This window comes from Podarcis gaigeae (genome assembly GCF_964106915.1).
Source record: "Podarcis gaigeae genome assembly, chromosome: 6".
Lineage (NCBI taxonomy): Eukaryota > Metazoa > Chordata > Lepidosauria > Squamata > Lacertidae > Podarcis > Podarcis gaigeae.
In genome coordinates, this window is record NC_139682.1 from 4,186,321 (window position 1) to 4,213,582 (window position 27,262).

Sequence of the window (27,262 nt, forward strand, 5' to 3'; positions counted from 1 at the left end):
CTGAACTTTATAGAGTATTTATTTTGTTTGAATATGTTACAGAAAACTCAATAAAAAGCATATAAAAAACCTGTTTTTTAATTTGTTGTTGTTGGAGGGGAGATGTGCCTGGGAAGAGAGGAGCTGGAGGAAAAGCAAGCTCCCCCCCTTCCGCCAATCACAGTGGTTCTGGGTAAGGGGAAAAACAAAAAAAAATTCCTTCCAGTAGCACCTTAAAGACCAACTAAGTTAGTTCTTGGGATGAGTTTTCGTGTGCATGCACACTTCTTCAGATACACTGAAGGGTGGTGGGAATGGGTGATTGGCAGATAGCTGTGATGAGCCCCTTGCTTTTTCCTGTAAGACCTATTGCAGTTGTTAAGAGTCGTCAACAGGCTCATCACAGCTATCTGCCAGTCACCCATTCCCACCACCCTTCTGAGTAATACCCCTCCCCACCTTCTCACTATATAGAAGGGTCTGGTAACTTCTGTTTCAGTGTATCTGAAGAAGTGTGCATGCACACGAAAGCTCATACCAAGAACTAACTTAGTTGGTCTTTAAGGTGCTACTGGAAGGATTTTTTTTTGTTTTGACTATGGCAGACCAACATGGCTACCTATCTGTAACTGGGTAAGGGGAGTTATGTTGTGGGGGGTAGGAGAGGCCTGGTAAGGGGCACAGGCCACAGGCAGTTGGTGACTGTGCCATAGGCCAGCCCCTCCTCCAATCTGGGGAACTGCAGTTGTCCTATCAGGCAGCTCTTGGGTCTATGGCTGCAGTTGCTGAACACCAGGTCAGCTCAGAGGAAGGCCTCCGCCATCCATGATTTGCTTGTGGATGAGGAGACTGCTCTTGTCTGGATCACTGGGGCCTGGGTGGGTGAGCATGGCAGAGATGGTCTCACCCACCTGTGCGCATCTGGATACTCGGCATAGCAACAGGGCAGACTTGAGGGTCAGGGAGGGGGGAGTTGCTGTGGTCTTTAAATATTTAAATAAATAAATAAATAAATAAATAAATAAATAAATAAATAAATTACAGTGGTACCTCGGGTTAAGAACTTAATTCGTTCTGGAGGTCCATTCTTAAACTGAAATCTGAGCCAGTGTGGCGTAGTGGTTAAGAGCAGTAGACTCGTAATCTGGTGAACCAGGTTTGCTTCCCCGCTCCTCCACCTGCAGCTGCTGGGTGACCTTGGGCCAGTCACACTTCTCTGAAGTCTCTCAGCCCCACTCACCCCACAGAGTGCTTGTTGTGGGGGAGGAAGGGAAAGGAGAACGTTAGCCGCTTTGAGACTCCTTCGGGTAGTGATAAAGCAGGATATTAAATCCAAACTACTCCTCCTTCTTAACCTGAGGTACCACTTTAGCCGTACCGCCGCCGCGCAATTTCTGTTCTTGTCCTGAAGCAAAATTCTTAACCTGAGGTACAATTTCTGGATTAATGGAGTCTGAAACCTGAATTGCTGTAACCTGAAGCGTCTGTAACCCGAGTAATAATAATAATAATAATAATAATAATAATAATAATAATAAATGCCTTAGGACCACAGTACCTCATGGGCTGCCTCTCTGCATCTGAACCGACCCAGACCAGGGGCGAAGGAAGGGGTTGTGACACCTGGGGCAGACGTTGCTATGTAGGGCACATGTGTGGCGTCGCTATGTACAACGCATGCAGCATACGTAGTGACGCCACACATGCGCTGTACTTAGTGGTTTGCTGGCGCCACCGCTCCAGTGCCATACGGACGGTGCTGGGATCCATTGCCGCTACAGCTGTGAATGGAGGACCCTGGCACTGTCCGTACAGCACTGGAGCGCTGCCGCCGCCAAACCACTATGCAGCACATGTGCGGTATCGCTACGTACAGTGCATGTGTGCGATGCCGCACATGCTCTGTACATAGTGGTTTGCTTCCAGTGCCGGGATCATTTGCTTGTGGCTGCAGCCGCGAACGGAGGATCCTCCACATGCGGCTGCGGCGGCTCGATAGCTGCTTGCCCTGCCGCAAGCCCCCGTGGGGTAACTTCTTGTCACCCCTGCAGACATGGAACCTGGAGCGCACTGCCTCCCCATTGCAACGCCACTGACCCAGACCGTGCAATCATCATCTGAGGTGCACAGGTTTGGAAAGTACATAGGGCATCATAGAATGGTAGAGACCCGCAAGGATTCTTTAGTCTAACCCGCTGCGATGCAGGAATCTCAGCTAAGGCATCCGTGACAGATGGTCATCCAAACTGACCCCACCAAACTCATAACAAGACCTTCACCTACATTCCTCTTAAAGTAACAACATGCCACAGTATTTTTCCTATTATTTATTCACGTTGTAATTTATTTCATAATATTTATGCACCATTTGATTGTTTTATTTTTATTTTTTTAAAGAATATTTATTAAGATTTTACAAAATCATAAGTACAAAAATGCATAGTAAAACAAGAAAAAAGGAGAAAACTCTCAAACAAAAATACAAGGTACAAAAAACAAGAAAAATAGAAAGAAGAAAGTTAAAAAACAAATCCGTTTTTTATAACTTTAAACTCATTAGCTTATTTCTTTGACTTCCTCACACCTCCCCTTTTTGTATTCCCATTAAAATATTCAAATCAGCAAATCCTTACCCTCTTCCATTTGATTGTTTTAAAACACCCACCCACACCCTCAAAGCGGTTTACAAAGAGAATAACGCAGTGCAATTATAAGTAAAGAAAAACCCAACTCTTTTAAATCATACAAAATCAGGATAAACTAAAAACAGATCCATGAGCGTGCCTGGGTAGGCCTGCCTGAACAAAAACGTTTTTAGCAAGTGCGGGAAAGAACGCGCCTGGCTGAAGTCAATAGGCAGGGAGTTCCAGAGGGTAAATGCTGCCGCACTAAAAGATCCTGCTCTTATAAATGCAAAACGAGCATTGTGTGGCATCTTGTAACAGCGCTAGCGGTGCAGATCGAAGACCGTTAAAGCTTATTTTGGAGGGTGCCTCGTATAAACCCACAAATAAACAAATGCAGGCACACACGCACAAATAAACAATAAACAAATGCAGGCACAGCCGGCGCTTCCGCAGGGGTCCCTGCAACCTCCTGGAGATCAAGGTGGGAGTTTGCATATCCTTCCTGGCAGCAGCCATTGCACCCCCTCCCCAATCCGGGATGCCCAATTCTGCCCGTTCCCTCGCCCGCCTTTTGCCCGCATGCCCCCCGCGGCTCCTCTCTCGTAAGCCCGGGACTGCGTCGAGGGGCCCTACCCATCCTCTGGCCTTCCTGGAGCCAGCTGGCACGAAGCTGCGGTGGTAGTGGGGAAGGGAATGCCCTTCCCACCCTTCCCTTTGCTGGCTGGGGGGGCGGATGAGTGGGGGAGGGTCCCTGGCGGCGGAAAGGACCCCACCTTTGCCTGCAGCAACCGCCGCCGTGGGAGAGGTAAGAAGCGACTCTCCCCGCGCCCCTCCCTCTCTCTGGCCCCCAGGAGGCTACAGGCTGGAGACTCCGCAACAGGCAGCTCCTCCCCCCGGCTCTCCCCCACCCCCAGAGGCCTCTAGGGCAGGAGGAAGGGGGCCCGCGCAGCAGCTTATTGCGGAGCTGGAGGTGCCATCGGGCGATTGCGTCGCAGCCTCGGGCCACGGGTTGGCCCCGTTTCCCTTCTCCCGTGCGCTGGTGCCGGGTGGTGGTGGTGCGCGATTTGTAGAGCGATCCTAGCACAGCCAGAGCCCTGGGTGTGGGGTGTGGGGGGGGCTCCATTTTCCGGTTAGAGAGAAAGAGACAGAGGAAGCTTGCATTGCACGGAGAGAAAGAGTGCTGGAAAGATCAGTTTGTGGGGAGGAAGGGGGGGACGGTGAAGAGGAGGGCGAGAAAGCGGACCGTCGGTTCCCTTTCCTGCACGCCCCCCGCCTACTCGCAAGGAGCAGGACCGGCGCGCCGACTGCGGCGCCGTGGTGCTGAACGGACAGCGACCGCCGGCCAGCCACGCCTTGCGCGAGCCGAGTTGCGGCGCCCGAGGCCGTCGCCAGGGGGCGCCGCTGCAGGATTTTGGCATTGTCTCTTTTTCTCCCGCCCCCCCCTTCACTCCGGTTTAAAACGCCTTCTAAACCGAGCCAGCAGCCCATCTCTCTCTCCCCCGCCCCTACGCCCAGCCTCCACTCCACTCCCTCGCTCCAGGCTGGCCGAGCAACGACCATCGCAGGAGGAGGAGCCCACGGCAGACAGCGGCAGCATCCATGGTCGCTTGCAGCGCTGACCCCCAGCTAGGAGGACCTGCTGGATGTCCCCAGACAGGCAGCATGCGCCCCGCGGCAGCCAGGCAGGCAGGCCGGGCAAGGACAGGTAGGACAGGGCAGCTGGAAGTGGGGTGGAGTGGGGTGGGGAGGTAGGCAGCCGTGCGCGCCCACCCGCTTATTCCTCGGGGCTTCCATTGCCGGGGAGGCGGAGAGCATTGCTGCATGCGTGTCTGAGACAGCGGCAGGGCGTGGGGGAAGATTATTCCTAAATGATAAGAGGTTGTAATCTGGGTGGAAGGGATTGGGGACGCGCGGGAGAGGGGGAGGGAGCAGCTATTAAGTCATCCTTCAATGCTGGCACCAAAGACCAGGATGCGTGAGCCCAAATATTAGACAAATTCACGGAGGACAGCATCACTATTAGCCACGGTGGCTCCACGGCTGGAGGCAGCAGTGCTTCTGAACTGCTGGAAACCGCAGGGAGAGTTGCTCTTGTATTCGAATCCCGTTTGTGGGTTTTCCACAGGCCACTGTGGGAACAGGATGCTGGGCTAGATAGGCCACTCTGGTGCTATTCCCTACGGTAACTGTGTAGGGTGCGGAAGAGGAAGGCGGGTTGTCCTAGAGCAGTCTTCCCCAACATTTGGAGAGCACTTCGATTGAAGAAGGCTGCCCTAGAGTAATTTGTTCAGTTGGTTTCCGAGCACAATTCAAAGTGTTGGTGCTGACCTTTAAAGCCCTAAGTGGCCTCAGTCCAGTATACCTGAAGGAGCATCTCCACCCCCACCATCCAGCCAAGACACTGAGGTCCAGCGCCGAGGGCCTTCTGGAGGGTCCCTCACTGCGAGAAGCCAAGTTATAGGGAACCAGGCAGAGGGCCTTCTTGGTAGTGGCACCTGCCCTGTGGAACTCCCTCCCACCAGATGTCAAAGAGAACAACAACTACCAGACTTTTAGAAGACATCTGAAGGCAGCCCTGTTTAGGGAAGCTTTTAATGTTTGATGCATTACGGTATTTTAATATTTTGTTGGAAGCCACCCAGAGTGGCTGGGGAAGCCCAGCCAGATGGGCGGGGTATAAATAATAAATTATAATAATAATAATTATTATTATGCCTGAGTGAAGGGTGTGTTCTGAGCAGCCATGGATCTATCCTACTATCCTCTCACAGCTTGGGTGGGTGTGAGAACGAAGTTGCTCTTCGCTGGCGCTGATTGATATTTTACAACTCCTCTCTTGCCTCTCATTTTCAGAGTGCTCCAATGTGGGGCCCACATACTGGTGCTGATCAGAATCACACCTGCTGCACTGCAACCTCACCAGGGGAATCCCAGACTATTCCCTACAGGGTTGAAAAGACACAGAAAATGTGCACGTATGAGAGGGAGAGAGTAGGGAAATAAATGGCATGGCGCATAGCGATGGGGGGGGCGTGTCATGCTAGGTAGCAGCCACGGCAAGCCACAAAAGTGGGCAAAGTGTCCAAGGATGCACATGATGCAGCAAAATGAAGTTATGGGTTTGTCTCCTTCATTGATGGTCAATGGGTCTGACGGCCCAGTTCCTATACATGCTTATTCAGAGGTCCCACTGGGTTTAGGTCTGACCCCACAAGAGTGCCCCCTTCCCCATGCCAGCAGAAAAAATCATTCTGCTATAGGCGATGAAACAGGTTGTGGTGTGTGATTGGCCATGGTGTGTTTTTGTGTGGTGACACACAACAATATCCCAGATTTGCAAATGTGTCCAAAGTCAGCAATGCCTGCCCAGTGGCTATTGGTTTGCTTGCTGCTGCTGCTGCTGATTGCATTTATATCTCATTCATATCCAGGGAGCTCAAGGTGGCATGCATGGTTCTTTCTGGCCTCGATTTTACCCTCAAAACAACCCTGTGAGGTAGGTTAGGCTAAGAGACTGGGACTGGCCTAAGGTCACCCAATGCGCTTCCTGGCTTGGTAAGGATTTGAACCCTGGTCTCCCAGATCCTAGGGACGCGGGTGGCGCTGTGGGTTAAACCATAGAGCCTAGGACTTCCCGATCAGAAGGTTGGCGGTTCGAATCCCCGTGACAGGGTGAGCTCCTGTTGCTCAGTCCCTGCTCCTGCCAACCTAGCAGGTTGAAAGCACGTCAAAGTGCAAGTAGATAAATAGGTACCACTCTGGCGGTAAGGTAAACGGTGTTTCCGTGCGCTGCTCTGGTTCGCCAGAAGCGGCTTAGTCATGCTGGCCACATGACCCAGAAGCTGTACGTCGGCTCCCTTGGCCAATAAAGCGAGATGAGCGCCGCAACCCCAGAGTTGGTCACGACTGGACCTAACGGTCAGGGGTCCCTTTACCTTTACTTCCAGATCCTAGTCCGGCACTCTTACCACGAAGGTGCTTTGTGTAGAACTTCTGTGGATTAAAAGAAATTTAAAAATCCCAAGTGTATGTGTGTGTGTAAGACTGGCGGACTCCTGCACACCTCCTTTTCTGCTGATCTTTACATTGCTTCTTCTACTTGCAAGAGGTGTCTACTCAGCTGCACTTTCCCTGCAAGGAGGTGCCTCAGGCAGAGCTTTTGCCCTGCCAGCAGGCTGCAGCAAAGTCAGGATATCAGCCGCTTGGTCACACAGGGTGCGGGCAAGATCAAGACCCACCTCACCAGGCTCAAGAGACACACTTCATTAACAAAAATCGCACACCACTTGATTGTATTCTGATTCCCTCCCTCTCTTCTTTTTCCCTTTCTCCTCCTGTGATGGAACTCCTATCTGGGGACTTCCCTGGCTTTTTTCTGGACCACGTAGGACCAGTCTGGATAGTTGGCCTTGGTGAAGACATGACGCTTTCATCCCCCCCAAAGTTTTTGATTTGAGTTTCCATTGAAATGAGGCTGTATTATAATGTTTAAATATTGTATTTTAATCTTGTTTTTATGTTGCATTTCAATAAATTTGTTTTTATATCGGGTGCTAGCCACCCTGAGCCCGGTCTTGGCTGGGGAGGGCGGGGTATAAATAAAATAATAATAATAATAATAATAATAATAATAATAATAATAATAACCTCCTCTGCAAGGAATTCCAGGGATGATCCTGTATCCCTGGGGATAACTTAAGATAGCAGGGCTCAGCTAAACTATGGAACTCCCTGCCACAGGAAGCAGCGATGGTCACCGACTTGGATGGCTTTAAAGGAGGACAAGGATGTAGCCATCAATGGCTACTAGCCATAATGGCTGTGGTCTGCCTCCATAGCTAGAGGCTGAATCCCAGATGATGGAAACTGCAGGAGTGCTGCTGTGCACGGATCCTGTTTATCAGTTTCCCTTTGGGACATCTGCTTGGCCACTGTGAGAACAGGATGCTGGACTAGATGGGCTGTGGGCCGGATCCAGTGGCCAGCTCTTCTTGCCTTCTTTATGTAGTGCATAGAACGTTGGACTTTGACCAAGGAGTTCCATGTTCCCAATCCCTGTCTGGTCAATGGGGCTTGGTGGGCAACCTTGCCCCAGTTGCTCTCTATTGGCCCTCTGCCTGACTAAGAATAGAAAGCGCAGAATATGCATGCCTCACTGAAGATGAAAGGTGGTGAATGTGTGTGCTGCCTTCAACAAAATGTTGCAGGATGGAGTGCCCTATTCAGTGCTTTTTTCCTTTAAAAAAAAAAAGGTTAGGGGTACTCTCATTTTGACTCAAGAAAATCACCATTTTATAGTTCAGATAGTTTATTTTTTATAGTTCTAAAATATAGTTTATCAAAAATATAGTTTATTTTTTATCGTTCAAAAATAAATATAGTAAATGGACAAAAGTACAAAGATTCACAAAATGTGTAGGAGTATGCATACCCCTGCACCCTCTCTTAAAAAATGCATTGGCCCTATTCGGTTTTGCATAGGAACACAGAAAGCTGTATAGGAACCCTGGGAGATTCTGATGCTTCCCCACCACCACCAATTTTGATGCAAGGTCCCTTCCAGCCGCTTTCATGCTGCCTTCCATGTGTTCAATCGGCACCTAGAAGAGGGCATGAGAACACAGAAGATGCCTTATACAAGGTTGGGCCATTGATGCATCTAGCTCAGTATGGTCTGCACTGACTGGCAGAGGCTGCCCAGGGTTTCAGGCAGGAGACCCTCCCACCAAGTCCTACCTGAAGATGCCTTCAGGGATTGAACCTAGGAGAGCTCTCCCCCATTCACTGGTAGTGGACTGGAAGCGAACCCTGGAGGAATTGGCTTCATGTCAGGAAGGTCCCCTGAGGTCCCTGAGAGGTGTGGTGGGTCAGTGATTTGATAATAATAATAATAATAATTTATTATTTGTAACCCACCCATCTGGCTGGGCCTCCCCAGCCACTCTGGGCGGCCTCCAACAAGGCTGAAAAATACATTAAAATGTCACACATTAAAAACTTCCCTGAACAGATGTCTTCTAAATGTCAGGTAGTTGTTTATCTCTTTGACATCTGCTGGGAGGGCGTTCCACAGGGCAGGTGCCACTACCTAGAAGGCCCTCTGCCTGGTTCCCTGTAGCTTTGCTTCTCACAATGCGGGAATCGCCAGAAGGCCCTCGGCGCTGGACCTCAGTGTCCAGGCTGGATGTTGGGGGTGGAGACGCACCTTCAGATATACTGGACTGAGGCCATTTAGGGCTTTAAAGGTCAGCACCAACACTTTGAATTGTGCTCGGAAATGTACTGGGAGCCAATGTAGGTCTTTCAAGACCGGTATTATGTGGTATTGGCAGCCACTCCCAGTTACCAGTCTAGTTGGCGCATTCTGGATTAGTTGTAGTTTCCGGGTCACCTTCAAAGGTAGCCCCACGTAGAGCGCATTGCAGTAGTCCAAGCGGGAGATAACCAGAGCATTCAGTGAATGAAGGCCAGGGTGCAAATGGTTCTCATTGATTCCTCCTCTCCGTTCTTCTGCCCCAGCAGCTGAAGTGCTGAGAGGGATGAGCAAGGCGACTGCATCCCAATGGCGTCCTCGCAGCCCCTGGAACTGACAGTCTTGGGGAATGTACCTGGGCCCAGCCGGGGAGTCCCAGAAGGGGGACCTTCAGCACCACGGACAGCTCCTGGCTTGGGCATTGAGAACGCCTCTTACCAGGGGGAGGAAGAAGAGGAAGAGGAAGAGGAAGAGGCAGAAACTTCCTTCCGGAACCGTCAAGGCACAGGAAGCAGCCTCAGGGAGCACACAGCACCCCCTAGGGGAGACCTCTCCCCACGGTCTGAGGATGTCCCTTTGCCGGACGCAGCAGGCAACTCAGTGGACTATGGCTTCATCTTGGCTTTAGTCTTCTTGGTCAGCGGGATTTTGCTGGTGATTGTCGCCTACAGCATCCCGCGGGAGGCGCGAGTCGACCCGGATTCTGTGTCCGCCCGGGAGATGGAGAGGCTGGAGATGTATTACGCCCACCTGGGCTCCCACCTGGACAAGTGCATCATCGCAGGGTTGGGGCTCTTGACTTTGGGCGGGATGCAGCTCTCCATCCTCCTGATGGTCTCCATCTACAAAGGGGAGCTCTACCGGAGGAGGTCGTTCCCGGCTTCCAGGGCTCCCCGGAAGACTTACGGGTCTATAAACCTGAGGATGAGGCAGCTGAATGGAGACGGGGGGCAGACTTTGGTCGAGAACGAGGTCATTCAGATGACCGAAGTCACAAATACCAGCCAGAGCTGCTGACGTTTCTTTGTAGGTGATGTAAGTTGAACTAGATGAAGGGTTCTCTTCCAATGCTACAAATCTGTGATTCTATTCTACAAGTTAAAAGCACTGAGCTCAGAGGAGGATTTGTTGGGGGGTTGTGGGAGGGGAAAGGTTCAGCATTCATATTTAAGTATAGCTTTGCACCTCAATGGGGAACAGTAGAGTAAATGTCACCTCTTGTTTAAATGCCTCTTTCACTTACACACGAAAGGATGAGGATGAACTTTGGGAAGCTAAATGTTGCTTATATTTTGGGAACTTCTCTCCAAGAAAAGATTTCCAAGAAGACTCACGGCCCGCCTCTGAAATTGTTCTGTGCTACGTACTGCACCACTGCTGTGGTTAAAAAAAACCCACAACTTTTTTTATTGAAAAAACTGTCGCACAACAAAATCGCCTATGCTGAAGACACAGAGCCAAAGCCACATTTCAGAGGCCCTCTTTGGAATTCTTTGTATACTACCAAGCACAGTTTAAGGCCTGTACTTTGGAGCTGGGTTCCTTCGTTCCACCCCTCCCTGCAGCAAACACTCTTAGCAATAGTTCCATCTGGAAGACGTGTGCAACTGTCGCCGCTCCCAGCAAAAGTTCAGAACACACCCAACTGCTCCATGGTTTGTATGAGTTTTCTAGAGCTCCCAAGACCTTGCTGCAACTTTTGCACTTGCGACATGCTCGGTCTGTCGAAGCAACACCTTCACACGCAGCCACACAGCCTGACTCACAAACACACCGCCTTGCCACACCAGCAAACCCATTTCCCCGGCCACGCTGGGAAAATAACACCATGTCCAAACTGTTTCTGAGTTGTTCGTGGAAAGCGAGAAGGGAGCAGCGCTTTCAAAGAACCTTCCATGGTTCTGCTTCCTCGTCAATGGGTTCGCCCGCCAAGTCGCCAGCCTGGGATGCAGGGAGGCACTCGCTGCAGTCGGGAGATACAATTACGTCTCAAATGCAAAGCATGAAACATTAATGAAGGCCGGCATGTGGGCAATGCAAATGAAAATGTGTCAGCAGGAAGTTTAAAAATGGATATCGCTCAGAAGTGGGCAAACGAAAGGTGACCTCTAAAAGGTACAGCTGCCGGTAAATCCCCCCTCCTAATATTTTTTAAAGTGCCACTCTCAGCTAAATATAAAATGTGCAGCCACATCCCAGGAAATGTGTATCACTCAGTATTGAAATCATGAGAAACTGAGGGGAAGTGTTGTTTTGAATGCTGCGCCATCACTCGCCCATCAAATCTGGTCCATTTGTTGCTCCCAGAAATTCCTATAATTGCTTATAACTGGAAGCAGGAGGGAAAAAAGCACCGTATTTTTTGCTCTATAAGACGCACCAGACCACAAGACGCCCCTAGTTTTTGGAGGAGGAAAACAAGAAAAAAAATATTCTGAATCTCAGAAGCCAGAACAGCAAGAGGGAGCGCTGCGCAGTGAAAGCAGCAATCCCTCTTGCTGTTCTGGCTTCTGGGATAGCTGCGCAGCCTGCATTCGCTCCATAAGACGCACACACATTTCCCCTTACTTTTTAGGAGGGAAAAAGTGAGTCTTATAGAGCAAAAAATATGGTAATTGTTTTAAAACTGGGAATACAAGAAAAGGCCTCTAAGCAGGAGTTAAACTAGCCAAGGGTTGAATCTACAAGCACAGCAGCAGAAGATGGGAGGGTGGACTGTACCACACATGGGGGGGGTTTGTTCACATTTTTGGAATAGTCACTCGTTTTTAAAAGAGTCACTGCAGAGCGAAAATAAGCACATCTGGGAGATAGGCTGCAGCCCAGCCAACTCCGTTTTGTGCTTGTCTTTAAAAATCACACACAACTCTTACACACACACACTCAGAAATGTGGTTCTCCAACTGCATCATAAACTGGTACAGTCTGTTTTGCCTTCACAGGACCGTACCATCTCTCCCTACTGCATCAAGATCTAGAGATGCAAATGATTAAAAAAAAAAAATTAGAAAAAGAAATCTCAGGAAAATTATTCCCTCTTGTGCTTGCTTGCAAAAATTTGCAGCAGTCTAGTTTGATTCTCCTTGTCCAAGCGCTGTTATTTCTTCTCCTGATGGTTTCCTAATCTGAATTTCTTCACAACACCTCTATCTAGTGGCTTAAAAGTATCTGGCTCAATTGAATTTTAATATTCAAAATTTGATTGTTATTTTTAAAAATTCAACCTTTTCATATATTCCCCCCCCTCAAAGTGAGAATTTAAAACCAGTACAGAATGGTGTTTCTAGATCCAGCACTGGCAGAGTCTGAATGCTTTGAGGAGGTCGCTTGTGTGCTGATAAGAAGGCACCTAGCATCCCTTTCCTGCCCTCTCCATTCAGAAATCCAGGATGCAGATCAAAGCAAAGACCAGAGAAGAAGGAAGCCATGGTCGGTCTCTCTCTCTCTCTCTCTATATATATATAATTAATTTTTAACATATCATTTTCAGCAATCATTTAACACAATTTCATACCTTATACAATTTTTTGACTTCCGTCAATCACATCTGAAAATTTTCCAATCTTTGCCACTTAATTTACATTTCTTAATTTCACCATTACTTTTAATTATCATAACTAATAACTCTCTTCATAATCGTCCTTGCAATATTTCTTATATTCCTCCTTACAAAACTTATTGTAATCTGTTGATTACAATTGCTTTTCAAATAGTTCACATATTTATTCCAGTCCTCTGAAAATCTCTGGTCCGGCAGGTTTCGAATACTTCCTGTCATCTTATCTAATTCTGAGGCCGTGGTCTTTCTCTCTCAGTGTCTGACTCCTGCTCTTTGGGCTGCATGACCTAAGATGATTCCCTCCAGCAGGGGCACTAATGGATTGGAAACTAATGGCACCATGAAATTACACCAGTATGTGGATTCCTTGGTGTCAGGAGTAGTCACCCACTTCCCTTCAGAAATAATATCATTTAGTATCACATTTATATCCCACCTTTCACCGAAGAGTAGCCGAAGGTGGCGTACATACTTCTCCTCCTGCCTTGGGTTTTTTTTTAACATCACAACAACCCTGTGAGGTAGGCTAGGCTGAGAAACAGTCACTGGCCAAAGAAATGCCGAGAACTGAACCCAGGACCTTCTGAATAGAGCATGGGCTACAGCCCATCCCCAATGAAGGCTAAGGCTCTAATACAGGCATAGGCAAACTCTAGCCCTCCAGATGTTTTGAAACTACAATTCCCATCATCCCTGACCACCGGTCCTGTTAGCTAGGGATGATGGGAATTGTAGTCCCAAACATCTGGAGGGCCAGAGTTTGCCTATGCCTGCTCTAATAATAGATAGCAATTATAGTCTAAACTGTCTGGAAGGCACCTTGTTGGAGAGGGCAGCTGTACTTCAGAGTCAGCACACGCCTAGCATTGCACACTAAGAGCTTTAGGGATCATGCTTGCATGTGAATCGATTCGATTTATGCCACTGGCCAGTTTGGACGGCTGGGCACTAAACCAGCTAAGCCTGCCTTCTCCAGCCGGCTGCCATTCAGATATTGTGCCTCCAATATCACCCGTATCCTGCAAGGTTCACCAAAAAGGTTTGCTTTTGCACACTGACCTGGTGGATATCTGCCTGTGTTTTGGCAGAAAGGGCTGCAGCTCAGAGGTAGAGCAGCTGTTTGGCATGCCGAAGGAAGGGTTCCATCTCCGACATCTGCAGGGAGGGCTGGGAGAAACAACCTGATTGACACCCTGGAGAGTCGCTGCTGGTCAGTGTAGACAATACTGGGCTAGATAGACCAGTGCTCTGACGCAGTATAATGCAGTTTCCTATGTCTTTAAATTAATATTGGAGAACAACATTGGATCATAGAATTGTCGAGTTGGAAGGGACCCTGAGGATCATCTAGTCCAACCCCCTGCAATGCAGGAATATGCAGCTGTCCCATACGGGAATCGAACCAAGTTGTTGTTGTTGTTTAGTCGTTTATTCGTGTCCGACTCTTTGTGACCCCCTAGACCAGAGCACGCCAGGCACTCCTGTCTTCCACTGCCTCCCGCAGTTTGGTCAGACTCATGTTTGTAGCTTCGAGAACACTGTCCCACCATCTCATCCTCTGTCGTCCCCTTCTCCTTGTGCCCTCCATCTTTCCCAACATCAGGGACTTTTCCAGGGAGTCTTCTCTTCTCATGAGGTGGCCAAAGTCTTGGAGCCTCAGCTTCACGATCTGTCCTTCCAGTGAGCGCTCAGGGCTGATTTCCTTCAGAATGGAGAGGTTGGATCTTCTTGCAGTCCATGGGACTCTCAAGAGTCTCCTCCAGCACCAGAATTCAAAAGCATCCATTCTTCGGCAATCAGCCTTCTTTATGGTCCAGCTCTCACTTCCATACATCACTACTGGGAAAACCATAGCTTTTACTATACGGACCTTTGTTGGCAAGGTGATGTCTCTACTTTTTAAGATGCTGTCTAGGTTTGTCATTGCTTTCCTCCCAAGAAGCAGGCGTCTCTTAATTTCGTGGCTGCTGTCACCATCTGCAGTGATCATGGAGCCCAAGAAAGTAAAATCTCTCACTGCCTCCATTTCTTCTCCTTCTATTTGCCAGGAGGTGATGGGAGCAGTGGCCATGATCTTCGCTTTTTTGATGTTGAGCTTCAGACCATATTTTGCGCTCTCCTCTTTCACCCTCAATAAAAGGTTCTTTAATTCCTCCTCACTTTCGGCCATCAAGGTTGTGTCATCTGCATATCTGAGGTTGTTGATATTTCTTCCGGCAATCTTAATTCCGGCTTCGGATTCATCCAGCCCAGCCTTTCGCATGATATCGAACCAAGTAATGGGTCCTTATTTAAATGTACTGATACTGCCAGCAGAGTCGTATGAGCCGCCCTTTGACAGAAATCGCAGCACCTGCCTTGTTCTTTTTGGAATAATAATCCAAGATGGATTAAAAGGCATCCCTCCCCCTGCTCCGCCCCTGGCAGGCCTGCCAGGCCGCCATCCATCAGGTCACCGCCGAAGAGCAAACTCGCTGAGCGAACATCAATTGCTTTCGCTCTCAATAAGATTAAATGCCCTTTAAGAGCGATCAGCCCGTTAAAGAGATTAAATCTGCAGAAGGCCCTGGTTTATTGGCGAGGGAGACAGGCTCGGATTTGCATTATAAAGTAAAGGCTGTTTCGCATGAGACTATAATGGAATTACGTGGGCACTGTCTTGCTGCTGCTGTGCCGTTCCTTAAGGAGACCCTGGAAAATTCTCTCTCTCTTTTTTATATAAGATATTTATTAAAATTTTTAGAGATACAAAAAGAGAAAATAAAAAACACCATTTTAAACAACAATAAAATAAAATACAAAAAGGAAAAAAAAAAAAAAAAAAGAAAGAGCAGAGAATTAAAATCCATTAAGCAAAAAGAAAAAACAAAGAAAAATACAACAAATCTTCCCATTACTTATCTTCCATTAGCTTATTTCCCTGACCTCCTCACACCTCCCTTTTTTGTATTCTAGGTCAATTATCCATTTCAGCAAATCCTTTCCCTCTTTTCAAATTTTTGCCCTGTAATTTATCTTGATATTAATATGACTTTACTTTCCCTCCTTTCACCAATTAGCAGTCTGTTCTTTCCTAAATCTTTGTAACATTTCTGCTAAAATCACATAAATTCATTTCAACAACATTATTAAAATTCATTAATTTTGCAATGTTTCTGTAAATAGTCTTTAAATTTCTTCCAATCTTCATCCACCGACTCTTCTCCCTGGTCTCGGATTCTGCCAGTCTTTTCTGCCAGTTCCATATAGTCCATCATCTTCATCTGCCATTCTTCCCGGGTGGGTAGATCTTGTGTCGACCCTGGAAAATTCTCCTAAGGGGTGAACACTGGAACAAAAGAAGCTGCTTTATGGTGATTCAGAACGCTGATCTGTTGAGCTCAGGAAACACCAGCAGTTCCTCAACTGGGGGGGAATCACTGCTCCTTGACTCCATAAACTCATCTTCAGTGCCTCCTACCCTATAAAAGGCAATTATTCAGAATGGCAGTTTGCACGACCCACTAAAAATGATAGAAATGGTCAAGGCTGGAGTCAGATGCAGGCCAGCACAAAGGAACAGTCAGGTGTCTGTCAAGTTACTGTATTTTTCACTCAATAAGAAGTACTTTTTTCCTCCTAAAAAGTAAGGGGAAATGTCTGTGCGTCTTATGGAGCAAATGTGTGGTCCCTGGAGCCGAATTGCCCAGGGGCAAAAAGCAGATCATGCTCTTTTTTTTTTTTAGAAAGAGGGAAGGGGGTGTTGAAAGGAAGCTGCTGAGCAGCTAATCGGCAAGCGATCGGGAGGGAGATAAGGGACTCTAGTGATAAAGGGGGCTGCCTGGGAGGGGGGAGGTAAAGACAGGGAACTTGCAAGGAGAGGAGATAGGAATACTAAAGCAATGAGGAGAGAAATTAGAAGAAAAGGAGGAGCAAAAAACTGGTCCAGCTAAGGAAAAGACACTAAGGCAAACAAGAGGGAAGGGAGTGTTGAAAGGAAGCAGCTGATTGGCAAGTGATCGGGGAGAGAGATAAGGGACGCCACAATGGCACAAAAACGTGGTTACAAAGCACGGATCCACATGGATCCTCAGGATTTTTGCATTGGGCTACCCCAAACTCACAGTCAAATCACATGTCTGTGGCCACAGCATGAACCACAAAAATCATACATCCACCGTTTCGTTCAGAATATTTTTTTTCTTGTTTTCCTCCTCTAAAAACTAGGTGCGTCTTATGGTCAGGTGCATCTTATGGAGCGAAAAATACGGTAACTCTTTATTCAGGGAAATGGCAGGCAATTCAGCAACATTTGACAGCAGGTCTTGCCCCTATGGAGCAGTGGCCAGGACTGAAGGTCCCTGCCTTCCAGCCCTTCTAAGGCTCCCCGTCTCCCAGATGTTTTCCCCAGCAGTCTCAAACTGTGCCTGCCCACCTCTGTTCTGCTCTCCTCAATACTCTGCCCGTTCTTGGAGGCCAGAGGGGAGGGGAGCTGGTTGCAGCAGGCGAGGGAGACTCCCTGGGTTCTTCAGCAGCCTCTTGATCTCCGCCCCCCTCTGCTTCAGCCTCAGAGTCTGAACTGCTCTCTGTCACCGGCTCTCCCTGCTCACTAAACCCTGTTGCTCCTTCAGCATCTTGAACACCACCCCAATCTTCCCCCTCTGACCTCTCCTCAGCGTCCCACCACCAATCCCTGCGCTCTGAGCCTTCCTCCTCTGGGGGTTTCCCTTGGAGGTGGGTTTCCCTGGCAAGGCGCCCCCCCCCATTCCTTGTCCCCAAGCCAGTCCCCGGCATCAAATTCAAGCAGTAACGATTAATTGCATATTTATTCAAAATCCAGCTAAAGCCATTTGGTTTAATTGATTCAGCAAAACTTGATTCCGTGATGCCAACTTTTCAGAGCCTGACGGTCATTTATACCTCCAGCACCCTGGCCTGCTGCACCCAGCCCTCTTAGCGCCCTCACCGTGGCAATCCCACTGACCCCCACTGGTCTACACTGATTATCAGCAGCTCTCAAACATTTCCGGCAGGGAGTCTCTCCGAATCTTACCTGGAGATGCTGGGGACTGAATTTGGGACAGTCTTCATGAAGGCAGATGGCTCTCCCACTGGTCTACAGCCCTTCCCCAGGGTAGGGAAGTGGGGCGGATCCTCTCCGTGGCCAAAGCGGAAAGATTCTGCTTCAATGCAAAATGAGCAATCTGTAAGCTGCATTAATAATAATAATAATTTTTTATTTATACTCCGCCCTTCCTGGTTCAGAAAACCGGGCTCAGGGCGGCTAACAACAAATTTAAAACACTTATTGATGCAACAAAAAACAGCATAAAATACAGTATAAAACGTGAATAATGATAAATTCAGAATTCAAAAATCAATTTAGGGGGGAAATCCATCCAATGATCATTAGATGATCACCAGGGCTAACTGGCTAAGTTAGTTCTATTTGGGCCAGCAAGGAGACCAGGGGAGAATTACCAGCTGTGGGATCCCAGAGCGGGGAATCTTCATAAAAAGGGGAGGGGGAGGGAAGGAAGGGTAATAAAAGATCAGGCTAAGTTCAAATTGAAAGCCAAGCGGAATAGCTCTGTCTTACAGGCCCTGCGGAAGGAAGTTAAATCCTGCAGGGCCCTGGTCTCCTGGGACAAAGCATTCCACCAGGTGGGAGCCATCACTGAGAAGGCCCTGGCCCTGGAGGAGGATAATATGACTTCCTTAGGGCCTGGAACCTCTAAACTATGGTTATTCATGGACCTTAAGGTCCTCTGCAGGGCAGACCAGGAGAGGCGGTCCTGTAAATACGAGGGCCCTAAGCCACAAAGGGCTTTAAAGGTCAAAACCAGCACCTTAAATCTGACCTGATACTCCACCGGGAGCCAGTGCAACTGGTAAAGCACTGGGTGAATATGCTCCCATGGCAGGGACCCCGTGAGGAGCCTCGCTGCAGCATTCTGCACCCGCTGGAGTTTCTGGGACAGATCTCAAGGCAGCCTGCACTAGAGAGCTTTCCAGAGGGTCTCTGTGCACATGGCTGCATGGCAGGAGTTTTAAAGTCTGTTCATCACACAAGCATGTATGTCACTGGATTGCCCTTGATTGGCTGCACCTGGGGTAGTCAATGTAGTGCCCCGTAGATGCAGCCGGACTATGTAGCTCCCCAGTCCCAGCCTCTGGCTGATGCTGATGGGAATTCCCTTAGGTCAAGAGAGCAGACCGCAGGACAGGGTGGCAAGTTAGGAAGGGGTGAAAAACCGGATGCAGTACACCTTTAAAGGGGGACTTGCCCAAATCTCCGTTTCCAAAGAAAGATGCGAACCCAAACTCAGACATACCGCAAAACTCGCACTGCTCTGAACTTTGCACTTCTCCAGCCAAGTACCATATTTTTTACTCTATAAGACTCACTTTTTCCCTCCTAAAAAGTAAGGGGAAATGTATGTGCGTCTTATGGAGCGAATGCAGGCTGCACAGCTATCCCAGAAGCCAGAACAGCAAGAGGGATTGCTGCTTTCACTGCGCAGCGATCCCTCTTGCTGTTCTGACTTCTGAGATTCAGAATATTTTTTTTCTTGTTTTCCTCCTCCAAAAACTAGGTGCATCTTGTGGTCTGGTGCGTCTTATAGAGCGAAAAATATGGTAACTTGATGAAAAATGCACATATTAGGGGCAATCGGTTTGCAAAGAGAGAGAAAGAGAGAGGAGAAATTGCTTGTTAAAAATGTGTGTAGCAGGAGAGACAGGGCAGATTTTGCCGCACCAAGACCTAGGTCCCTAGGATTGGTTTCGCCTCCCTGCAAAATATTGCACTCGGGATTAGGGTTGCTGCAGGGGCTAACCTCATTCAGCCTTTCTCAACCTGTGGGTCCCCAGACATTGTTGAACCACAACTCCCATCACCTCTAGCTAGCAAGGCCAGAGCTCAGGGATGATGGGTGTTGTAGTCCAACAATATCTGGGGACCCACAGGTTGAGAACCGCTGAGTCCTGGGTGATTGTGAGGTTTGTGAAGCCCTGCTAATTTTCCAAAGGGGACGGAGGCAGGGGTGGTGGCGATTGTGCCGTGCCCCTGGAAATAAAGTGGGCTTAATGCTAGAGACAGCAAGCTTAAATGACTGTAGATTTAGAGATAGATAGATGATAGATAGATAACAGAGCATGAGAGAATCTGGGGTGGGGTGGGGAGGATATAGAGTACCAGACAGCACGGGAATGTGACTGTACAAAGCATCATATATGGGGACATGGGGACGCGGGTGGCGCTGTGGGTTAAACCACAGAGCCTAGGACTTGCCAATCAGAAGGTCGGCGGTTCGAATCCCCACGACGGGGTGAGCTCCCGTTGCTCGGTCCCTGCTCCTGCCAACCTAGCAGTTCGAAAGCATGTCAAAGTGAAAGTAGATAAATAGGTACCGCTCCGGCGGGAAGGTAAACGGCATTTCCATGCGCTGCTCTGATTCGCCAGAAGCGGCTTAGTCATGCTGGCCACATGACCCGGAAGCTGTACGGCGGCTCCCTTGGCCAGTAAAGGGAGATGAGCACCGCAACCCCAGAGTCGGCCACGACTGGACCTAATGGTCAGGGGTCCCTTTTCCTTTTTATGGGGACATGACAAGAATACATACTGTGGCAGAAGTGGGTGTCAAGACCACTGGGGAGGTGGTGGGACCCTCTTTCGTTGGAGGTTTTTAAAGCAGAGGTTGGGTGTTCACCTGCCAGGGATTCTTTAGCTTTAGCTTTAATTCCTGTGTTGCAGGGGGTTGGAATAGATGACCCCATGGGGTCCCTTGCAGCTGTATGAGTCTGTGATTCTGCGAGGGTGAAGAGATGTCAAAGACAAGAGCCTTTGCCCTGTGGCTAACAAGAGCCAGGCTCAGGGTGGCTAACACCAGTAAAATTACAATAAAAACATAATGGGGGGGGGGGGAAACCAATTTAAAATACAGGTTAGAATGCAATTTAAAATGCAGCCTCATTTTAAAAGTAGCCCATAGATCAAAACCGTAAGGGGAGGGAAAACATAAGGGTCAGACTGAGTCCAAACCAAAGGCCAGGTGGAACAGCTCTGTCTTGCCGGCCCTGCGGAAAGATGTCAAGTCTTGTGATCCAAAACATCTAGAGCAGTGGTGGCCAAACTTGGCCCTCCAGCTGTTTTTGGACTACAACTCCCATCACCCTTAGCTAACAGGACCAGTGGACAGGGATGATGGGAATTGTAGTCCCAAAACAGCTGGAGGGCCAAGTCTGGCCACCACTGATCTAGAAAATACCTGGCTGTGGTCTGGTGAAACAGGGCTAACAGGCAAAGTAGGGACGCGGGTGGCGGCGCTGTGGTCTAAACCACAGAGCTTCTTGGGTTTGCCGATTGGAAGGTTGGTGGTTCAAATCCCCGTGACGGAGTTTGCTCCCGTTGCTCGGTCCCTGCTCCTGCCCACTTAGCAGTTTTAAAGCACACCAGTGCAAGTAGATAAATAGGTACCACTGTGGCGGGAAGGTAAACGGTGTTTCCATGTGCTCTGGCTTCCACCACAGTTTTCCAGTGCACCAGAAGCGGTTTAGTCCTGCTGGCCACATGACCTGGAAAGCTGTCTGTGGACAAATGCCGGCTCCCTTGGCCTGAAAGCGAGATGAGCGCCGCAACCCCATAGTCGCCTTTGACTGGACTTAACCGTCCAGGGGTCCTTTACCTTTTACCTTTAACAGGCAAATTTTGCTATTCAAACAGAACGTAGCCTTCCCCCTTGACTCTGGCTCCTTGCCCTGAGATTTTAAGAACTTCAGAACGTAAATAAAGCCTGCGGGATCAGGCCAATAACCCATCTAGTCCAGCATTCTGTTCTCACAATGGCCAACCAGATGCCTGTGGGAAACCAACAAGCACGACCTGAGAACAAGAGCCTTCTCCCCTCCCATAACCCTCTCATCCCTGAATTTCTCTAATCCTCTTCGAAAGCCATCCAAATTTTTGGTGGCTATCACTGCCTCCCAAGGGAGCGAGTTCTATAGTTTAACTAAGTGCTGCATGAAGAACGGCTTTTGAAAATCTGCCCTGAGCCTTCCAACCATTTTGAATCTTGCTCCTTCCACACAAAGTTCTGAAAAGGAAGCTGTGCCGCTAAAACTTCAGGAGACCTGTCAACCAGCCCTATACCTGCACAGAAGAGCGTCTTCACTCAGAGACAAGTTCACCTCTAGGGACAAGTGGAAAAGATGCCACGAGGAGCACCCACCAAGAGATGGTCGGAGATAGATAAATTTATTACGGTCGGAGACCAGCTTATAAAACACACTTGGGGGCACAATCCCAGAAGGAAAGCAAACACTTAAAACAATGTACAACAATAAGTTTAAAATTTAGAAATGCGATAAGCGTATAGACACTTAAAACTTTAAGATAAGCTACCGCAGGGAGATGACCCAGAGTCACCCATGGAACCGAGTTTGGGGATTTTCTTAACGAACTAGTTTGGGTCGGGGGATGGTCTGCGCCTATACAGAATCTGGCGACCATCCGGGTTGTCTTATGATCTTTGCCTAACAGGAAAAGGTCAATTTTTTGCTTTTCCGGGAGGTCAGCGAGCCTCACCAGCAGGGGATCAATAGTCTCACTACGTGCCTCTTCGTAAAAGGGACATCTAAAGAACAAGTGCTCTGGGCTTCCTATAACCCCCAATGAACAAGCGCAAAGTCGCTGAGCATATGGGACTTTTTAAAAGGATCCTTCCAGGACTGGCGAGGGCAGAGGCGAGCTTCTTGCGATGGTCAGAGATCACAAAGAGCTGTTCTCTGCTGGATAGCAGAGCCACATCCCTCCTCTCCTCTTTCTCCTCCATGGCGGCCTCCACGGCTGGCAGCAGTTACTCACCAGCGTTGACCTAAAAATGTCTCTGGGCTTGGCATGAGCTTGGTCAGCCGGTCCGGTGACTCTTTGCAGGATGCAACCCTGGCGAACCGTCCAGCTAACCCGAGCTGGAAGCTGGAACCTGTGCATTGTGGTTGGAGCAGGGCCAACACTACTATGAGGTTTCCTGAAGCAGCCGCCTCCAACAGCACTCTGGGAGGAATGGCAGATTTGGATCTGAGTGGCACACCTGCTTCCCTTCCTGCTCCATTCTCCTTCCTGGTGTAGTCTATTCATACGTGCACATCCCTTTTTATCCTCCATTCAGGTAAGGGTGGTGGTGGCTGTGAGATGAGCACCCTTCAGCCACTGGTTGGTTGCTTGGCATCCGTCTGTCTTGGGAGACACTGGAAGAGTGAAGTCAAACCATTGGGCAGTTGCAGCGCCTGCTGTGGCTGTGGAGACCGATGAGGGAGAGACGTTTCGTTGCAGCTTGGGCAAGTGAAGGCGTCCGGTTGTGCTGCTGCAGATGCGCCAGGCTTTTCCTCTCTCTGCACTCCTCCCAGCGGTCATTCCTTCTCTGGCCACTGCTGTGGACGTATGGCAGGACCATCTGTCTCCAGGCACTGCGGTCGTCTGCAAGCGATTCCCAGCCGATGGGTTTGCAGACATCTTTTGGGCGCAGAATTGGCCTGGCGCTCTCCAACCACCACAGTACCTTCTCTCCACCCAAAGGCATATTTCAGTCCATCAGAGAGACTCAAGTCAGCTGCAAAGTAGGAGGTGCATTTAGCTTTGATGGAGAGGCATAGGGGGTGGCGTCCCTATCCCCATATCTAACTACACTTCCCAGGGGGGACATCATTTTCTGGTTTGCCTCGCACAGCAAAATGTATTGGGCCGGCCCTTGGTTGTTGCACACAAAGAGATCACAAGGAAGGGTGCAGGGATTCCTGGGGGCCACCACGGTCAAGGCCTTAGTGTAAAGAGGAGGCCCTGGCATTGAGCTGCTTCTTAGTGATGAGGCCAGTCTGTGTATCTGGAACAGGGAGATTGTGACGCTTATGACGCTGCCATCTCCTGAGTCGGACCCCTGGTCTGCCCAGCTCAGCATCGCCTACACCAGCAGCCCAACCTTTTTAGACCCATCCCTACAGCTTATTCTGGTCCCTGCTCAGATTGCAGTTGTCATCTGAGCAACACTGATCACAACAAGCCTTTAACCTAACCTACAATTACGAGCTGTGCCTTGCACCTTCAACTAACACTCAAAGATGGAGAGAACTGAGCTGGGGAGATGACTAAGCCAGTCTCTGTAACAGGTCTTCTTTTTGTAAAATTAAGGCTCAGCACTCATAAAATGCAACTACTGGACTTCAGTAAAAATGGCGCCTTTGCTATATAACTCAGCCAGGCTTCCCCAAGTCAGTTTGTACTCCTTCCCCCATCAGATTATGCTTAGCAGGGTTTCAATTCAGTGGGCAAGACTGGATTTTCTCAAAGCACGGTGGTGGAACGACGAGAAAAGCTCTCAGACCCGGGGGAACTGATCAGAAATCAATATGACCGAAATATGGGTCAAGCGGAAGCCCTAAGAGAGGGAATAGGGATCCTGTGGCTCTCTAGATCTTTCTGCGCTCAAGTTCCCATCATCCCTGAGCATCGGCCGTGCTGGCTGATGGGAGTTGAAGTTTGGAGAGCCACCCCAGCTAAGCTCTTGGTAGCGACCAAATCGCTTCCACTTTCCGTACCACGCCTGACACTTGGGTGGAGCTGTTGCAAAAACGGACAGTACTAATAGGACCAGCAGTCGTTCTTCGTTCATTCAGCCAAGCGAAGAGCAGAAGAGGCCCTCTTTAGTAGGGACATCCACCAAGTGGCCTTATTTTCGACCAGACCATTGGTCCACCTAGCCAAGCATCATCTATCGCCAAATTTCACATCTCCTTTGGGTCTTTGAGGACCACCTCTCCTAGGCTTCTTCCCCAGTATCCTTGAAAGTGGAGAAGCCAGGGACTGAGTCTTGGACCTCAAAGGAGATGCTCTGCCACTGAGTTATAGGGACTCTCCCTTACTAGCCAGGTAGCTGTGGTAGGTAGGGTAGCTGTGGGATATTAGCCAAAGGGCAACCAGCCCCTCCTGCCTTACAGACCCCAAACCCTGACCTCCCCAAGGAGGGAGGCTGAAACAGCTTCTGTGGCTCTCAGCCTTCCAGAGGTTTCGGGCTTCAACTCCCACCATCGCTAGGGAACACAGCTGTACGATGATGGGGCTAACAGTAGTGAGGCCCTGCTGGATGGGTCCGATGGAAGTTGTAGCCCAAAACCTGGCAGGATCAGGAAACCAGGTTGGTGGAGACTGCTCTAGAGATTTCAAAGGACAGAGGGTCTTTTTTTGCCAACTCCGGGGAACAAAACTGCAGTTCTGTGTTTCCACCATTCATAGTCACAGTCAGCAACACCCAATAGGTGACTGAGGGTGTTTTAAGAAATGTTCCCCCCAATGATGTATTTGTCAATATTTCTTCCCCCATCCCCCACTGTGTTCCTCCATCAAATTAAAAGTTGATCCTGTAATACTGAACATCTCTCTGCCGTTCTTTCAGAGGGCTCTTGGGGTCACACGCTGCTCACGGCGTTTTTGGAACAGGTGAACGGAAAACACACAAGTACCCAAAGGTGGAGGTTGGGGGAGGGGAACATACCTGCCTGAAGTGAGCCAGGTAGCTACACCAAAAACCAATGTTCTTTGGGCCACCCATTCCCAGTTCTTTGGTCAAAATATCGCTACAAAGCTTGCTGCCAAAAGCAGTCACAGTAGCGCTTTGGTAAATTAATCCTGGTAAAGGGTTAAATTCACAATCATTTAATAAGAGGGGCATATATTTAAAGGGACACTTGTTCTTTGCAGCTACTTTGTTTCCGGTGTGTTGCTGCTACAGAAGAAATCAGCAACGACCGACTCGAGCCTGCAACTAAGTGTTGCAGCGCAGTGTGCTTCTGTCCAGAGCTTCAGCCACTCCATTCCTCTCTCACTTGTACAGCAGCCCATGGTCCATGAGCAAAATCCTGTGTGCTTAATCCCAGTTGCATTAAATTCTTTAGTTCCTCCACTGACCCCTACCAGAAACACACTCTTCCAGATTCACGCCAACAAGCTGTTTCCCTGCATTTTCCTGGGACAAAAGTGACCCAACCAGACAGAAAGATGGTTTTTTCCTACCCTTTATACATAGATCCATGTTCCTGTTCCAGCGTGCACCTCTCAACATCCCACTGAGTTACTTTAAGACTACTTGCGGGACTCCCTGCTGCAGTTTTTTCTCTTTTTTACGATTGCTCACATCTTGGGAGTTAACTAGTCTGCCAGCTGCACTTCTGTCTTATGTGCTAGTAGGGTAATTCTAGCCACATCCTCACAGGGAGACTTAAATGTATTGGCGTTGAGATGACCCTCCCTTCCATTGCTGATACAGTCATACCTCAGGATACAGCCGCTTCAGGTTGTGGACCGCTGAAACCCAGAAGTACCGGAACACGTTACTTCCGGGTTTAGGCAGTCGCGCATGCGCAGAAATGCTAAATCGCACTTTGCCCATGCACAAAGCGCTGAACCGCAACTCACGAATTCGCAGACGAAGGTTGCGAATGCTGTGGGTTATGAACGTGCCTCCCGCACGGATCACATTCACAATCCGAGCGTCCACTGTACTTTCCCCCCTCTACTAAATTGTTTTTCCATTCATTTCGTATCTCGAAAGGCACATCTACAGTGATACCTCTGGTTGCGAACGGGATTTGTTCCGGAGGCCCATTCGCAACCTGAAAAGAACGCAACCCGCGTCTGTGTGTGCCACAATTCGCCGCTTCTGTGCATGTTGTCATTCTGTGCATCTGCGCATGCGGCAAAACCCAGAAGTAACCCGTTCCATTACTTCCGGGTCGCCGCGGGACGCAACCTGAAGCAAACGTAACATGAGGTATGACTGTACTGAAATTTCAGCAACAGGCTCGTTTATTTCAATTGATTAGCCAGCCAGTCTTATCTGAAGGCAAACAATTAAGCGAGTGGCAATTATTTTAATCAAATAACAGTCCGCTAGGATAACAGAGATAAGTATTTCTCAAATGGGGTGGAATTGATTCAATTCACACACTGCGCACATCAGCTGGCAAAAAGGACCAGAGGCAGACAGCTACAGTTCTGGAGTTTATTTTGCGAGTTTGCTTTTACACTAGGAACGGGGAATGTGTGCCCCCGACAAAGGCTGACTACATATCCCATCATCCTTGGGTATTGGTCGTGCTGGCTGGGAGTTGTAGTCCAGTAGGGTGGGGGTGAAGGGACGCGGGTGGCGCTGTGGGTTAAACCACAGAGCCTAGGACTTGCCGATCAGAAGGTCGGTGGTTCGAATCCCCACGACGGGGTGAGCTCCCGTTGCTCGGCCCTGCTCCTGCCCGCCTAGCAGTTCGAAAGCACGTCAAAGTGCAAGTAGATAAACAGGTACCGCTCCGGCGGGAAGGTAAACGGCGTTTCCGTGCGCTGCTCTGGTTCGCCACAAGCGGCTTAGTCATGCTGGCCACATGACCCAGAAGCTGTACGCCGGCTCCCTTGGCCAGTAAAGGGAGATGAGCACCGGAACCCCAGAGTCGGCCACAACTGAACTTCATGGTCAGGGGTCCCTTTACCTTTACCTTATGGTGGGGGCTGGCCTAATGGTTTGTTATCCATTGCCCTTAGCTTCTGATTCAGCTATTTGAATTTTTTTTCTTTATTTAACCCAATGCCTTCCTGATGGGGCTTTGGGGGAAAAGCACAGACTAGGGATTAGAAGCCTGTTCTCTTCAGCAAGGACATGCATTATACTTCTGACATTGTGCTTCTCGCCAGTATTTAAGTCCTGGTGACACAGAGAGCGCACCTCCACACAACCCAGCTGTGAGTCCTGCATTGCAGGGGGCTGGACTATGGATCTATGGTAGTCGTCTTGAGTGCCGTAGCCCAAAGAATCAACAACCACCGCG

The 27,262-nt window shown here is 49.1% G+C and overlaps 1 protein-coding gene across 5 annotated transcripts; it reads left to right on the top strand.

Moving 5' to 3' along the window:
- Positions 1-3,101: 3,101 nt before the first annotated feature.
- On the top strand, positions 3,102-24,821 carry TMEM74B (transmembrane protein 74B). 5 transcript variants are annotated; one of them, XR_014565665.1, is made up of 3 exons: positions 3,728-4,311; positions 9,135-10,974; positions 22,567-24,821. XR_014565665.1 is itself a non-coding variant. In XM_083744716.1 (2 exons), exon 2 carries the CDS (start codon positions 9,169-9,171, stop codon positions 9,874-9,876), a length of 708 nt encoding a protein of 235 aa, XP_083600842.1. In that variant the 5' UTR covers positions 3,102-3,411; positions 9,126-9,168; the 3' UTR covers positions 9,877-11,835. The 5 variants fall into 5 exon arrangements, 4 of the variants coding, with proteins under 4 accessions (XP_083600842.1, XP_083600843.1, XP_083600841.1 ...); XM_083744716.1 differs by lacking the exons at positions 3,728-4,311; positions 22,567-24,821 and adding an exon at positions 3,102-3,411 and having other exon boundaries at positions 9,126-11,835; XM_083744717.1 differs by lacking the exons at positions 3,728-4,311; positions 22,567-24,821 and adding an exon at positions 3,102-3,411 and having other exon boundaries at positions 9,129-11,835.
- The last annotated feature ends 2,441 nt before the right edge of the window (positions 24,822-27,262 follow it).